This window comes from Acomys russatus, chromosome 6 (assembly GCF_903995435.1).
Source record: "Acomys russatus chromosome 6, mAcoRus1.1, whole genome shotgun sequence".
NCBI classification, from domain to species: Eukaryota; Metazoa; Chordata; class Mammalia; order Rodentia; family Muridae; genus Acomys; species Acomys russatus.
The window spans coordinates 86,482,080-86,499,636 of NC_067142.1; the positions used below are offsets into that span (position 1 = coordinate 86,482,080).

Here is a 17,557-nt window from a genome sequence, read left to right on the forward strand (position 1 = left end):
CATAAGAGATGGACGGTTGCGCGTGGTGGAGAAAAGAGGGCGCTGTGCCCTGCTGGGGAGAGTGCATTATGGGAAACAGCACGAGTTCCCCTGGGCAGCTCAAAGCAGAGCTTGGATATAACCCAAAAATCCCCTCCTCCTGCCTACAAGCCCCAAGGAAACCAATGACGTGGGCATCAGAGTTAACTGCAGCACCGTACACATCACCCAGAAAGGGGAAAAGCTAAGTGTCCAACAGTGGGTGAGCGGGCAACACAAATAAAACATGGAGTGTATACACAGTGGAATATCATTCATACCAAAAGAATGAGACCCTGACATTTGTGACATGAGCTAAATGTGAGGTCCTTGTCGTTAAAGGAAATAAGGAGGCACAGAAAGGCAAACGTGTCCTCATCACGTGTGGGAGTTAAAAAGCGGATCCCTTGTAAAGTTGAGATATATGTATTTTTCAAAAAGAAGGGTTTTGAATGTTTCCAACCTAAAGACATAATAATCATTTGAAGATACAGCTATGTTTAGACTGACTTAAATATCACAATGTATCCATGTATCGGAACGCAGCATAGTAACATCAGCACATGTGAGTTTGTGCTTTTATATATCAGCTTAATAATCTAAGCGTTAAAAATATAACCCATACTCCTAGTATGGCCATAGGTACTCTACGTGATGAGCTACAGACATTATTAATGGCATATTAATGACAAAGCAAACTGCAGCCAGCAGCTGACCCTCAGTGCCTCCCCTCCCGCCCTGGGAACCCAGGCTCCCTCTGCCCCTGAGCAGCTTCACAGCTCCTGAGCCTGTTTCTAAGAAATGCTAAGGCTGACAACAACAACCCCATCCTCGTCCATGGTTTTGCTTTCCACATTTTCAAAAGGAAAAATTCAGAAACAAAGAGCTCAGGAGACCTAAGATGCATTCTACCCTGAGCATCATGGAGGCTGACGCCACCCACCTCATCCTGCCTCGGTTTCCCACTACTTCTTTACCCATGTATCCATGTGAGCATACGTGACTCTATGTGCATGGGTGTGCATGTACATGTGTATGGAAAGAGAGAAAGAGAGAGAGAGAGAGAGAGAGAGAGAGAGAGAGAGAGAGAATACATCAATATCAAGCATCTTCCTCAAGCATCCTCCACATTATTTTCTGAGGCAGAATCTATCACTGAATTTGCTGATTTGGGTGATTGACAGGTGAGTGAGCCCAGGAGATCCCCTTTCTCTACCCTCTAGTGCTGCGGCTACAGGCGCACACCAATCCTGGGGGATCAAACTCGGGTCTTTATGCTTACGCAGCAAGCATTTTAACAACTAGTCACCTCCCCAGCTGTAAATGTTCTGTTTTACTGTCAATCTCTTGGTGTGCCTAATTTGTAAATGAGCATTTATGATCGGCGTGTATGCTCAGGGGAAAGCATGTTATGTGTAGTCTCCAGCATCCACCGGCCCCCTGAGATGTCCCTTGTGGGTGTTTATGTATCCAGCACGAGTAAAAGAATAAGAATAGGAAGGAAAAATACAAGACAGAAGTGCCGGGCACAAAGCTATCATGGCTTCCTGGCTGGAGAGGACCAACACGATGGCTTCAGAGGAGAAGCAGGAGCACACAGACACCTTAGCTCCAGAGCAATGATGGGATGGACAGCCTGCTCCCTGACCCTGCCGCCACTCCCCACCAGCAGCTAAAACCCACATTTCTCCCAGGTACTGTCTTCTGCCAAGGCACCTCTCACCCTCCAGCTAATTCCCTCAGGGTCAGAGGAGTGAAATTAACTCAGAAGAGCGTTGCCTCCCAAGGTGTCTGCTCTTTGGACACTCTAATGTGGGGAGATTGAATTTAAAAATGTGTCCTCTTACAAGGTGTAAAAGGCCAGCTTCTCTTTTCAAAGAAAGAGCATCCCGCTGAGGAGAAAGTCACCTCTACAGGACAGTAAATGCTACTGGCTCAGCCCCTTCATCAATCCTTACACATCACACTGATGAGGAAAATTGTGCCCAGTGAAAACACAAAGGAGACTCAACAAAACCTTTCTTAAGCACAGTGTGTTGTAAAAGCATTTTAATATGGGAAGACATTAACACAAACAAAGGCCCTGAGTAGAGTAGCGAAACAGAACAGAAGTGCTAAGCTAGGAGTTTAGGACAATGAACACCATCCCTCATGTTCATTATGACACAAGCACAACCCACTAACATCAGCTCACACCCAATCCAGAATGTGCCCATTAAGAAGACCCCACAGAAGGCTGGCAAGGCGCTTTAGAGCAGTTGTTGATCTTGCAGAGGCCCCAGGTTCAGTTTCCAGCACCCACAACTGGCAAGCTCTGGCACACACGCATACATTTAGGAGGAGGAAGAGGAAGAGTGTGTCTCTCCCCCAGAGACCCTACTACTACATGGAACCTACTGCTAAAAAGACACATGGTCAAACCACCTTCTAAACACTCGTGTCTGTATCATAACTTACTCAGCCTTCTGCCAAGAAGCCTCTGCTGAAGACGACAGCAATTAGCACAGGGACTCATAACTGGCCTGAGAAGGCAGGCTGCTCAGCGGAGAATGGGGCATCTGTGTCACTCCTTCTGAGGTTTGCAGATCACCACAGAAGAGGGAGCAAAAGAAATCAAAGAGCGGGTATTAAAAAGATGACTCTGGAGCCGGCATGGCTGGTGCACTCACGAACGCACTGTGGTTGTGTGACTCACTTAAGACCTGCACAAGACTGAGCCCATCACCGTCCCAACATAGATGGGGCTCAGAGACTCCACTCCTCCCTGATGAGTCGGAGGCTGCTGCTGGGAAGCCAGCTGTGTAGCCACTGAGGCACCTGCTGCTCCAGTAACAAGCCCCCTTCCTCAGCCATGCAAGCAACCCCAATTAGCTCGGTGGGACACACACAAACAGCCTGAAAGTGTCAGGGGGAGGGGGACTTGCGGGAAGAGAGAAGTGGGGAATGGCAGAGGGTGAACAGGTGAAATGACTGTCAAATCGTTTTTAATTTTTAATTAGAAAAAAAAATTCCCACAAAGTAACAGGACATATACCCAGCCAAGCAAGGCTCAAGGAAACAATGTAGGGTAAGAAAAGAGTTTTACACAAGACCAAGTATGTTGAGACTCTGAAAAGTAAATTTTTAACTGGAGACGATGACTCACTTTACCGAGGAAAAGTGATGTGCAAAATCTATTTGTGGAAAGAACTGAAAGTTTGCAAAAATTAAAGGATTCTATTGTGTATCCTTGAAGGAAGCAAGAATTCTTCCACAAAAGGAAATATCACTTCCCCAGCATATCTGATATGTTCAGGTTTCCGTGTCAATTCCACTTAAAAGGAAGATTTACATATTTTATCTGTCAGAGAAATTATCTGTAACCCAGGTCTCCAGGGCACAATCAACAGAAACCACGACGTTCTGAGGGTTGTTGGGGTGTCACACCCCTGCCAATGACTTGTCAGGTGGGCATCTCTCCAAATCCCACGCATGCGCTATGGAAGCACCTTCTCGCACGCGGACTATCTGCAAATCCCACGCATGCGGTATGGAAGCACCTTCTCGCACGCGGACTATCTGTAACCGCACAGCCGAGCTCAAGGTGTGAGTCCCTGAGCACCTTCATGCTCACGGGGCACTAATCGCAAATAACCTTAGGACTCTAATCCAAGGAGGGAACGTATAAAAATTAATTCCTCAGCCGTATCCTAACAAGCCTCGAAATGTGTAACATTTCTCCCTTCTCCTCCTTGAGGTGTTACAGAGTTAGCGAAAGCAAGGGGTGTCTTTGAAGCACTCCATTTCCATTTAGATGGGCGCACAGAGAGCATCTTCTCAGCCTAAACTCTGAGCTATGTACCCTGGACCACACACCCTTAGGACACGGGTGTGTCCACACTCCACTCGGTCCAGTGCATAGTGAAGGCTTCTGAGAGAGGCCCTGTCGCTGAAAACTGAACTCCCCTCGTCCACCTTATACACGCGGCCAAAACTCTTTGCTCACCAGATCCCCTCCTACCTCACAGGCCTGGATTTATCATGCGCTCACTATAAAGAGACACTGCTCAGTTAGAAGCGCAAGAAATGGGTTTCCTGAGCCCTTCCCAAGGAAAGCCGTAAGCCACCTCCTTTGTCCTTGACCTCAGGCCCTGCCACACTGAACGGTCCCACTCAGCCGTGTACCCTGCCTTGCTATAAGAGTCTGGAGTTCAAAAGAAAACAGCTTATGTTCTGGAGACGCTATTGGAGCATTGAGGACAGCGATACAGTGCCTGGGGACAAGGAGAGGCGACCACTGCCACCGCTGGGGAATGAAGACACACAGTACAATTCTACAAGGCACCGTTAATGTTCTAGAGAACACTACTTTATTTCTACTTATGTATATGCGTGAGTGCCCACATGTCCATACGTGTACCATGTGTGGGCCTGGTGCCCATGAAGACCCTGGAACCAGAGTCCCACATGGTTGTGAGGCACCATACAGGTGCTGGGGCAAGCCCAGGAGCATCGCATATTCTAACCATCTCTCCAGGCCGAAGCGTAAAAGTTTAGAAGGATGATTTAGCTAGATGAATAATACCCTATGCAAAACTGTGTGTAAACACAGAAGGCCACAGCCTAACATGGCCAGGGTAGCTGGCTCAGAGGTGGTAACAAGAGAGATGTGATCGGCCGCCTCACACACACGACAGCCCCAAGAAATCACAAAGAGGGCTGAAGAGATGGCTGAGCGGTTAAGAGCACTGACTGCTCTTCCAGAGGTCATGAGTTCAATTCCCAGCAACCACATGGTGGCTCACAACCATCTATGATGTGATCTGATACTCTTCTGGCCTGCAAGTGTACATGCAGGCAGAGCATTGTATACACAATAATAAATAAATAAATCTTTTTTAAAAATCATAAAGATTTTTGTTTTAGAAAAACCAGTCTGCAAGAAGATGAGGGAAGGCGAGAGACAGTATAAGCAGCTGTGTGGAGGACGAGCAGCCTGGCTGGGGACCCAGGTCTGATGCACAGGCCAGAGCAGTCTTCTTCCTGGAGGAGGTAACTGTGTGTGTTATTCCTGGCAGCGGCACCTGAGCTGATAAAGAGGCTGAGTAGCACACGATGGTCACGGGAGGCCAGCGCGATGACCCCCAGCAGAGCTAACTCCTCGGAGGCCCCAACTGAGAGACAAGCACAGGCACCACCCAGACACCTCAGCCCAGCACTGGGGAACAGTGTCAGCCCCCTATCTAGAAATAAAGGGCTGGGGAGCCCTCACTGCTGAAACCAGCGACAGCCGTTTCTGCCACTTCTATGTAAAAACATGTTCTACTTGAAATAAACGAGAAAATTGGAAAAAAAATTTTACTAGAGAATTCTTAATTTTACGGGGGAATTTTACGAGGAGTGTAAAGTCGCAACACAAAGACATACAGGGACATCTTAAAAGCTAGGTGAGAATGGATGCTCTCCTCTCCAGCCAAGGAACAACAAACACACAAACATCACACACGCACAAACACACAAACACACCACCACCACCACCACCACCTCCTCAATACATTTTGTCAATTTCCAAGGAGGAGCCAAGTATTAGGCTAATAAAATTGTGCCTGAGTCTAGAAATTTTCATCTAAAGACTAGTGTGCTTCTACTGCCACCTCCTGGCCGTCTCTAGTATGCCTACCCTGGACCACTAATACAGATAATCTCTCTCCCTCCTCTCTTCCTGTCCCTTTCTGCCTCTCTCTGTGCCTCCCCTCCCCTTCCTCTGTGCCCCCTGCCCCCGCCCCCTCACTCCTTCTCTTTTCCTCTGTCTACCAGGAAAACACTGAAATGAACACCAATTACCTCCCAGATGCAGCTGGGCCACTTGTCAAGGGATTGGCACAGACACTCCTCTCCAGGTACACACGAGCCTAGCACTGCTCTGCTGGGCCATGTACTGACATAACGGCCAGTCTCCGTAAGGAGCTGTGCAGTCCCGGCTTTGGGGACACCACGGCCACCGTGCAGTCTGACAGACTAAGTGCACGGCTGGTTGTTTCCAGCGAGAGTGACAACGTTTGTGGAGCCTTGACAGCAATTCCTCTCAGTGCCGATGAGGTCCCCTGGATAAATACCATGCAACTCTGTATTGTGTTGTATTTTTCTGTGCATGGCGGCTGGCTCTGTGTGTGTGTGTGTGTGTGTGTGTGTGTGTGCGCGCGCGCGCACGCACGCGACTGATGCTTCTGGAAGCCAGAAGAGTGCACTGATCTGCTGGAACTAGAATTAGAGATGGTTGTGAGACACTATGTGGGTCCTTGGAATCAAATACATCTTATTAATTCATAGGTAAATACACTCGAATTCTGAGATCAGTGGTTTTTCCAAGCTAGCAGATTTGCAAAAGCAAGATTATAACTAAAAATCACTTGTTCAGTCCCCAGATATTCTTGAGAACACATGGTGTGAGTGTGTGTGTGTGTGTGTGTGTGTGTGTATTATGGGGGGGTCGTGTGTGTGTGTGTGTATACGTGTTGTGTGTACATGGGCATGCACATATAGGGGGTACACAAGCTAACACATCCATACATAGGTCTCTCACTGAACCTGGAGCTCAACGTGTCTGGCTAGCAAGTCCTCCTGTCTCTGCAAACTCCTCCCCCATAGAGCCAGGGTTCGGATGCATGCCACCACGTCAGGCCTGTTACGAGTGCTTGAGGTCTAAACTCCTGCTCCCACTACCAGCAACTGAGGCAAGCCCAGCCCCGGACACTGTGTGACCACACTGCTCACACTTGGCAAACGTGCATAGAGTCAACTAGCTCATCACTGTTGGGGGTGCTGGGGACTCTGTGGGTTGCTCCTGTTGGGAGCTTACACATGTGGTGGGAGGCAGAGAAGCAAGGAAACCGTGAGGCTGTGACAAGCCCTGTGCTGAGGACACTGGGAGGCTGTTTCTGTTTGGGTCACACGGCAAGCGCGTCTTGTGGGGAAGTGGCATTTAAACTGCAATGGGAGCGACAAGAAGTCAGGAATAGCAGCGCTGATGAAGGAAAGGGCGTGTTCCGTGCTGAGCGGAGAGCTAAGGAGAGCAGCCGGATGTGGCCACGCCCACTCACTGTGCTTGCAGACATGCCCAGTGTGCTGGTGCACGGGGCAAGGAGAGAGGCCGGAGGACAGACAGACAGACACAACGCCACATGGCACTGGGTTTAGGAAGGACTTCTGCCTGAGGTGCAATGGGAGGCTGCTTTCCAGTGTGGGCACACCTCTCTAGACCAGGCCTTACCACAATGCTAAGTCCCCATCAGCACATTCCTCACCACACACTGTGATGTGAGTATTTTTTAATTCCAGGGTTTTTTTTTTTCCATAAATGGGTATACATTTAAAAGATTTCAAATGTAACTTATCTGTAAGCAGGGAAAGGCCCGCCCCATCTGGGCATACGACAGATGAGTGATGGGTTCATAACCTGCAAAGCTAATGGACTTTCTGTAAGGCTCTCACATCCCTGGGTGACTGGTGGGATGGCTTGGTTCAGAACAAAGTGGGAGAGACACCCAGAGCTCCTGACTAGTCCCCCCCCCCACAACAGAGCCACAGCCTGAGGCTCTGGCAGCTTGCTCTACCCACCAGTCACAGATAGGAAGGTGCCCTCCAGCTGCAAAATTCGTAAGCAGAGAAAGTGAGGCTTGAGACAAGGGGCAGAGAGAGGGGCTCAAAACAGAGAGAGAATGGATGGGGGTAGTAAAAACTCTCAGCTTTCCAAGCAGAAACCTTTGCATTTAAAGTGGGGGGGGGGCAAAGGAGAAAGCTTAAAGCTTTCTTGGGGGAGAATGCAAATTAGTGTAGACACTCTGGAAGTCAATATGGAGAGTCCTCAAAAACTGAAAATAAGTCTATCATATGACCAGCGGGACCACTTCTCGGCATATGCCTACAGGACCCGACATCCTACCCCACAGATGCTCAGCAATGTTCATAGCAGCCCTACTCACAATAGCCAGGAAGTGGAAACAACACACATGCCCTTTGGCAGAGGAATGGATAATGAAAATGCAGTACATACGCGCAATGCAATACTATTCAGCTATCAGTAAAAAGAGCCATGTAGAAAAGAACCCCACAGACTCTAACTCTGGTTATCAATACAGGGCACACATGAGCAATCCAAGACCTCACAGCTGGGAGCACTGTTGGCCTTGGGAGTGCTTGGGACTCCAACATCACAGCCTCCCAGGTGTACGTGGCAGAGTACCCGGTGCTCTTAGGGACAGCATAAAGGAGTGAAAGAATGGTTTCAGGAAGTAAGAATGCTGGAGAGTTTATTGCGTATGACATGCTGTGTCATGTCTTCCATGCTGAGTCTTCCACTCACCCAGACCTTAAGGAACACATCAGTGTGGGGAGAAGAGGCATCTCCTAAGTGTGCTAAAGAAGGCCATGGATGCCACCGGGGGACAATGACATTCTTCATTATAAGGACCAAGCTGCTTCAGTCATAATGACATCATACATCCGGTGTGGTGATGCACACCTTTAATCCCGGTACCCAGGAGGCAGAAGCAGGTGGGTGGCTGTGAGTTCGAGGCCAGCCTAGTCTGCATATGGAAGTTCCCAAGTCAACCAAGGTTATACAGAGAGACCTTATCTCAAAAAAAAAAAAAAAAAAAAAAGGCACAACGTAACAGTTCATGCCACGTCATGGTTATTGCATGGACCATGTGGTCACAGGGCAGGCAAGACACTCTAAACCACAGGATGAGTGAAACAACTTGGCATTCAATGAGGGAGAGTCAGGTCACTTAGTCGGGCATCGCTTGCCTTTGCACAGCTACGGGCAGAATCATCTCAGATCTTAAGAGAGGAGAGATTTATTCTGGCAAATGGTTTCAGACATTTTGGCCCCTAGTTATTCATCCCCATGCATTTTGGAGGAAGCCATGAGTGTAAGTCACATTCACCCGGGCGTTCAAAGCTAAAAAGCCAGAATCAAGTGTCGATGAGACACAAGCAGAAGAAACTCCAACCCTGTTCAGAGAAACAAAAAATGTATGTTGGCTGGACAGAAACTGACTTGGTCTAAGTGCGTGTGTCTGGGTGTGCATAATGCTCAAGAGCCAGCCAGTCCCTGTCGAGGTGCACATGTGAGAGCAGGTTCACACCCCGGAAGGACTGGCCAGCTGGCTGGTTCCTGCCCAAAATTTTCACATCTCATAGTATGAAGCAGACATTATCAGTGGAACAAAGTATTGCCTTGTGAGAGTTCACAACCTACACACACACACACACACACACACACACACACACACACACTTGTGATGCAAAGTGCTTTCCTAACTGTGGCTCAAGTACCAGGGTTAACAGTACTGCCCTACAGAGAAACTCACACACGTGAGCTCCCAGAGACTCACAGATGCAATGTGGCATAGCAACCCTAAGAATGGAAGAGACACACATGACATTGGGACTCCTTGCTATCACAATATCCACTGGCAAAAACAGTGGGCAGAGGGCAGTATGTGCCATGACATGTGCTCGGAGTCTGGATGTGAAATGCCTCCCATCCAAACGCCAGGTTCTCATTGGTGATGCTGCTTGGGGAAGTTTAGGAGATGCATACTTGCTGGAGGGAGTCTGTCACTGGGGGCAGGGCCGGCTTTAAGAGTTCACAATTTCACCCACTTCCTGTTTGCACTCTCCGCTCCACACTTACAGGTCAAGGTGTCAGTTCTTGGCTTTCTGCTCTCTCCATCCTTGTCAGCTCCCCCTAACACGGTGGGTCCCCCAGGAACCAGAAGCCAAAATAAACTCTTTTGTCCGTGAGTTGCCTCGGGTCACGGTGTCTTATCATGAGCAGAAAAGTAGCTACTACAAGCACAGCGACATGGATGCATCTCAGGAACATTGGTCATATTCCTGTGCACCACAGTGTGAATGTACTTGGACGACAACATTTTAAAACACACAACTGCTGGGATCTAACGATGGCCCAAGTACCATGAGAGAGAGGAGAATGAGAAACACAAAGCGAGGTCATCTTTGAAAAGCCAGAGGGAGGAGTCTGCGGCCTCAGGGCGCATAGCACACCTGAAGTCCTGGTTCGCTCCTGTGGCGGGTGAGGAAGGCTCACTGGCTGGACCTGAGCCTCGGATCTGCTCCTCGCCTCTAGCCCTCAGTGTGAGTGGCAAACGTGGTGACTTCTCTTTACTATCGAAGCCCCATTTCGAGCTGTTTTCCACTATTCATACTTAGGCTGCGCAGGCCCGGCATCGGGGACCAGCCTCAACCCTGTGCTGTTTGTCTCACTGTATCGACAACACAGAATTAGTGACCTCAGAGTTCCTGAAACAAGCAAACAAGTACCCTGGCTTCGCCAGCACATGGTGTGCCGAAACATCACACTGAGCTCTTGGCATATGTTGTTAGAAACGGTTCTCAACAATCCTCTACACCAGAGAAAATGCTGTTCTGATCTGTGAAAAGGTCATTTGGGGTTTTAATCTACTAAGGAAGAAAAGGCTGTCATTAAAACAACTCAGCATTTTCGGTATCTGTGAGGCTTCTGTCTCAGAGACATTCAGACTAAGCACATGTGACAGCCAGGACAATCAAGATTCTGGAAAATCTATAAATCACCCAACAGATAAGGAGGCAGGTTGTACACTTGCCTCAGCGCTTAATCTGCCTAACAGCTCCCTCTCCCTCCCCACCCCTCCCTCCCTTCTACCCTCCCCCCCTCCGCCTGTCTCTCTCTGTGTCTCTCTCTCTCTCTGTCTCTCTCTATCTCTCTATCTCATGCACACACATTCATGTGTCCTTGGAGAATAAGACTTCCACCCTACCTTGCTATCAGGATAGAGAAAGATGCAAACAACCAAAGGAGACAAACAGGGAAATGCATGTATGTACTAAATGTACATTACACACCATCTACTGCATCTACAGGACATGTGTGCACTGTATGCACACACACACACCATCTACTGCATCTACAGGACATGTGTGCACTGTATGCACACACACACCATCTACTGCATCTACAGGACACGTACACACCGTATGTGTGAGCACACACACACACACATACACACACACACCATCTACTGCATCTACAGGATGCATTCGAAGCCAACCTGCAAGGTGCAGAATTTCACTGAACCCCTAAAGTAGCTGAGCAAGGGCAGGCCTTGCTTTTTGAGATGAAGGTGTTCACACAGGTGTAACTACCACCAAAGGCTGCCCACCCATGTCTTGGGGAGATGGGATCCACACGTATACCTACCCAACTCTGAAGCTCCCAGGAAACAGGAAGAACGAGGCTGACTGGGTCTCAGATCAGCAGCCCACAGAACAACCCCCTGAGCAGGCCAGCTACTCTGTTCCCTCCCACTAAGTGCAGTGCGGCCGCAGTGCAGGTCACCCGTCCTGGACTCTCAGCTCTCACAGCACAGCCCTCCCTGCATCAGCCGCACATCTGGGCAGTTCCCACAGTTACCTAAGGTCCAGCAGGAAACACTCTCCAGGAGGGGAATGCTGCTGTAGAGGGCGTGCATGTACATCAGATGGACCATCAGTTCGGCCAGCCACCACCAGCACAGCAGGCGGCCCAGGCCCTTGGCGAGAACGCAGAGGCTGTGACGGGGAGAGGTATGCTCCGGCTGCTGCATCTAAAGAGGGGACAACAGAGAAGGCAGCGTTGGGTGATGCTCGGGCCCACACTGTGCAGATCATCTCTCTGTGACGCTTCTGGTAAAGTTTGTACAAAGTATCGTTGCTCTTTTACTGATAGGGCACCGGGGTTCCTTTGCCTTGGGGACACTCAATTTTCCTGGATAACAAAGTTGCAGAAACTGCCCCCAGAAGAAGAACAGGAAAGCCAGCACGGTACCCTAGAGCCAAGAACAAAGCCAAATTCTGCATCTTTCTGCCCCAGCCTTGACCTAAGACAGCATAGGCTGGTCCAGGATGTCAGACGCTCTCTCCTTGAAACTGCCTCTCTTTGTGTGCCAGTCAGCCTGCTTGTTCCCAGGCACCACCCCACTCACGCCTGAGCTAAGTCAGGCTAAGACAACAAGAGAACTAGGGGAGGACACCGGGGATGGAGTGTGAGTGACCTCAAAGAATTAAACACGTCTATCAGTCTACTGGAAGCAGAGTAAATACTCAGATGAGGCAAGCATCTCAGGAGTCACAGGCCAGAGTCTAGCGTCAGCCACACAGCCACATGACCCTGAGAAGTTTCTCGACATCTCTGGGTCTTGGTTTTCTCAAAATAAAGTGAAAGTTACAGTGGTGATGGCAAGATGTGAGCACCAAGTCCGGCCTCCGCACATTTAAAGCATTAGCAGCCACCACTAGCAGCTCCGAGGCCTCCTGGCTGTGGCTTCATCTTCTCTCTAGGAGCCACAGAACACTGGCAACAGGGCCATGCTAGAGAGACCCCACACTAAATGTAATATAGGTGTTTCCACTGTCTATGGACAGGGTGGATATCCTGCATAACCCTCCTCTAAGCCACTTGGGAACCACACACTTCAGATCTTGGAGTTTTTAATATTCTCTCAGATTTTAACCCCACTTTGATACTTTGTTCAGAAGCCATTGGAACTTTGCAGCATTTCAGACTTTTGAATTAGGGAGCTCAACATGTGGGTAACGCTGTCAAAAACCCCGTTCTACCATGACCACCTGGCTGTGGGGTCACCTCACTGTGGGAGGTCACCTCACTATGGGGGTTACCTCACTGTGGGGGCCACTTTGCAATGGGGTAACCTAACTATGGGAGAGCACTTCTTGGGGGTCACCTCACTATGGGGGTCACCTCACTGTGGGGTCACCTCACTGTGGGGTCACCTCACTGTGGGGGTCACCTCACTGTGGGGGTCACCTCACTGCGGGATCACCTCACTGTGGGGTCACCTCACTGTGGGGTCACCTCACTGTGGGGTCACCTCACTGTGGGATCACCTCACTGTGGGATCACCTCACTGTGGGGGTCACCTCACTGTGGGATCACCTCACTGTGGGGTCACCTCACTGTGGGGTCACCTCACTGTGGGGGTCACCTCACTGTGGAGGTCACCTCACTGCGGGGTCACCTCACTGTGGGGTCACCTCACTGTGGGATCACCTCACTGTGGGATTACCTCACTGTGGGGTCACCTCACTGTGGGATCACCTCACTGTGGGGGTCACCTCACTGCGGGGTCACCTCACTGCAGGGTCACCTCACTGTGGGGTCACCTCACTGTGGGAGTCACCTCACTATATGGATTACCTCACTGTGGGGTCATCTCAATGAGGGGTCACCTCATTATATGATCACCTCACTGTGGGGTCGCCTCTCTATGCAGGTCAGTGAAGGCAGTAAAAATCCACACCAAGGCCACTGAGAAAGCACATGGAGACACCAAGTCCCTTCTAGATAGAGTAGAGCCTTGCGTGGTGCTCGCTACACACTGGTATAAAAGCCAGCTGTCTCGATGAATTTGCTAACAGCCTCAAGAGCTATGTTGGCAGACAGCAATTCTCACACACAACTGAATCTGTCCAGCTTCTAACAGGTGCCATGTGTACATGCAACCTGCAGCCCAGGTCCCCCAAAGCCCAGCCTGCAACTGAGGTGCCGGGACCTTGCTGGTGTGCAGCTCCAACCTGGTGAGCAAAGACAACACACAGGAGATGGCAGAAAATTCACCTTCCCAGCTTGCCTTGCCAAGAGCCACCCTGTTAAAGGAGCTCACTAGGCATGTGGGCTGTCTAAGAGGTCATCCCATATTCGCAAGGTTTGTACTGTGACACACCCAGAATTGCTTCCAGCCTCTGACTACCCTGTCAATTGTGCTTTGGTGCATCTCTCTAAAATCTGGCATTAGAGCCGGGCATGGTGGCACATGCCTTTAATCCCAGCACCCAAGGAGGCAGAGGCAGGTGAATCACTGACTCTAAGGCCAGCCTAGTCTACAAAGCGAGTCCAGGACAGCCAAGATTACACAGAAAACCATGTCTCAAGACACCAAAAATAAAAACTTCTGGCTTTGGTGTGAACTGTTACTTTCTGGGTACTGACCAGCTGTGATTGAGCAAATTTCCTACAAGATCTTGTTTGAGGATACTGTTTGTCATTCACATGAAATAATCCCTGATTATGGAATTTCTGATTTGATTCAAATAATTTAATAAGTTAAATTGTTTATGGCCGCAATAAATACCTTTGTGGACCTCCAGATGCCTCACTAGGGATATCCTGGATGTAGACTTATGACCTCAGATAAGCCTCCACTCCATACGGTACCACAAATCCTGGTATTTCACCATAAATATAGACAAGTTGGTTTAAACTTCGCATGAACCTAAGGTGGAATGGGGCTACCTAGAGACGCCTAAGTTTACTCTGTTTCTTAGAATGAAAGACAGATAAAAGTATTGTCCTGAACTCATTATGAACTAGGAGATAGCTGGATGACGTATATTCTTGTAAGTTTCAGACCCTGTTAACCTTTAGGCCTTTGTCACTCTGAACTCACTGTGAGCTTATGTAATGGATACTTAGATAAGAAATGTTTAGATTTGGGCCAAGTGTGGTGGCGCACGCCTTTAATCCCAGCACTCAGGAGGCAGAGGCAGGCGGATCGCTGTGAGTTCGAGGCCAGCCTGGTCTACAGAGTGAGTCCAGGACAGCCAAGGCTATACAGAGAGACCCTGTCTCAAAAAAACAAACAAAAAACAAAAACAAAAAAGAAATGTTTAGCTTTAAAACATGTAACCTGACGTATTTTAGAATTCATCTGTTTTTGTGATTAATTGCCCTTCTTTGACTATGAGGTAGTTCCCCTTCTCAGGAGTACAGCGACCGACAATAAACAGCGTTGAAATTGGGAAGATTTGCTTCAGCTGAAATCGAGATGCCTAACTTCATCCACCTTTTCTCTTGAATGTATGTGTGTGAGAGTGGTTTGTTTTCTCTTTCTTATTTCTTATTTCCCTGTACAGTCACAAATAAGTTAGCAGACTCGGGGCTTTTTTACCCAAGCCCAAGTTTACACTAGCTTCCTGGAGATTTCCACAAGGACGCCCGTCTATGGCCTCATGCAGGTGCTGGCTAAAGCCGCTTTTACAGCCTCAGCCATAGGAAAACTGTGGTCAGGTTAAATTTTCCTTCAGCCGGCCCCTAGAGAAGAAACCCTGGGCTCCCTTTCCTCTTTCTTCTTTCAATCCTGATCAGCTGCCTGAGCCATCAGCTCTGGCCACCCAAGAGATAAAGCGAACTGGAAGGGCATCCGCATCCAGCCCCAGAGACCCCGCCCTGGACCTCTTCAGAGCAGCAGCCGGGCATTAACATTGCCTCTCAGCAAAAGGCCAACTTGAAGATCCTCCTAGGTGTCCCAAACCACAGGAAGTTCAAAATGACACAAGTGCTTCAATGGTCCGCCCGATAGCACACCTACTTCCTGGGAGCCCCGGAAGCCTTCCCGCCCTCTCTTCTGAGATAGGTCTGTATCACCACTTGCAGGAAGGACTGAGCGTCTCCTACAGTGTCACCACTTGCAGGAAGAACTGAGCATCTCCTACAGTGTCACCACTTGCAGGAAGAACTGAGCGTCTCCTACAGCTGTCCTTTTGACACAAGTGCCTCCACTTGGAGCCACAGAAATGTAGGCTCCTTCACTCACAGGTGCCTACAGGAGAAGGGTCACCACCCAGCTCCTCTGTCAGTTCACCCTTATCTAAAGCAGAAAGCGGGGAGGGGCACCCGGGGCTGGGGAGATGGCTCACTGAGCAAAAGTCTTGTCAAATAAAACAGGGGGACCCCAAGTGTGGTCCCCAGGACCCACATAAAGAGGCAGGCATGGTGATGCACACTTGTAACTGCAGAACTGAGGAGGCAGAGACAGGAGCATCAGACATCTGGCTAGTCAGACTGTCCTGCATGGCAAGCCGCTGGCAAGAGACCCCTCTAAAGAGAAAAAAGTAGTGATGGCTCCTACACACACACACACACACACACACACACACACACACACACACACACACACACAGAGTCATTTGCCTTTCTGGAAGGCTAGTAATCCCGACAGGCCACTTATATGTCAATGTAGTAGAGTCTCTTTTATTGGGAGTCATTTGTCCCCTGCCTCGCAGCAGGACAGACAGGCTGCAGCACAGTGCTCACTCTCGGAGCTGCATGGCAAGCATTCCATTTGAGGCATTTCCAGCCGAGGGGACTGTCAACCTTAAGATCACTGCAAACTGCCATAGTGAGATTTCAAGCTCAGACTCCACTGAAAAACATGCATTAGCTCGTCTGCCAAGTGTACTTTAAAATGCATTACAATTTAAAATCTCATTTCATGCAAATTGCGTAAAAAGGGAACGTTGTCTTTCTCCTTCAAAGATCCTCTGAAGGCTGAAGATGGCAGTTGCCAGAGACGGAAGGTTGCTGTCCTTTGCCTAGGAGTCACTCAGATGCCTGGGTGCAGCCAGGGCCTTTCCCTCTATCTGTGGGGCCCAGGGACACACGTACCTAAGCTGTGCTCCTTTCGAGTTGGGGTGGCTTCTCTGTATTCCCCAAGTCCCTAGCCTACTACCCATGAAATGCCTCTCACTCAGGCCCAGCATTGGTGCCCCCAACTCAGCCACGCACAGCAAGGCCAGTAATATGCACACCCATGAAGGCCACAGACTACTGTCCAGTGTCGGCACCTGGAGCTGCTATCTAGGCTACGCTGCCCCAGCAAGTAACACACACACACACCAGCTCTGGGGTTATGTAAGTGCACTGGCACACCCAGCTTTTATGTAGTGTTGTAGGGATTCAAACCCAGGCCCCCATATTTGCACAGAAAGCACATTGCCTACCGAACTGTCTCCTCAGCCCTTGATCTTGAATTTCTGAACATCATGTCTCTACCTCCCAAGTGCTGCGATTCCAGGCCTGAGCCACCATGCCTGGCGCGAAGGGACCAGACAATCACTGCAGGAAGGATGGGCCTGACTGAGAGTGACTGGCGGGGGCGGGGCAAGAGATAGGTGTTGGCATCTCAGAGGTGCTACTGAGAGTCAGAAGGCTCCAGGTCGGGGAGAGCATCTGCATGACACTGAGGGTAGTGAGAAGGTGGGATCTGCTCTCCAGCTTCTCAGTCTTACAATTCAAACCCTGAGAGAGATGGAAACAAGGCAGAGTGGGAGGGGGGTGGGGGGGGTGGACAGGCTTGTGGAAGGCAGGCTGTGAGGACAGCACGCAGTGTGAGGCCAGCTCAACACAATGGCTCCTTGGGAGGCCAAAGATGGCCACTGCTCAGACCTCTCTGCTGGGGTGCCCACCAGGCTGGACGCAGGGGCCTCCGTACCAGCCTACACTTCCTCCAAAATTGGCATCTGCTCTCATCAGGACAGCAACAGTGGTTGTGACGGTGTCGTAGTGTGTCACAGAACTGTGTGCTCACACAACAATCCTGGCTTGGCTAACCCTCGCAAGCCCTGGGAAAGGTCACTTCGGCACAGGGCAGGGATCTGACCCTGGAGCTGGGCTCCAGGGCCCTTGCTCACGGCCTCCATACTGAGAGGTGTCTCC

The 17,557-nt window shown here is 49.7% G+C and overlaps 1 protein-coding gene across 1 annotated transcript in view; it reads right to left on the reverse strand.

The window, feature by feature from the left end:
* The window catches only part of Hhat (hedgehog acyltransferase), a 228,083-nt gene that overhangs the window by 170,858 nt on the left and 39,668 nt on the right, over positions 1 to 17,557 (reverse strand). Inside the window, exon 6 of the mRNA XM_051148158.1 lies at positions 11,480 to 11,651. Within this exon, the coding sequence (XP_051004115.1) occupies positions 11,480 to 11,651 (172 nt within the window). The remainder of the gene's footprint in view (positions 1 to 11,479; positions 11,652 to 17,557) is intronic.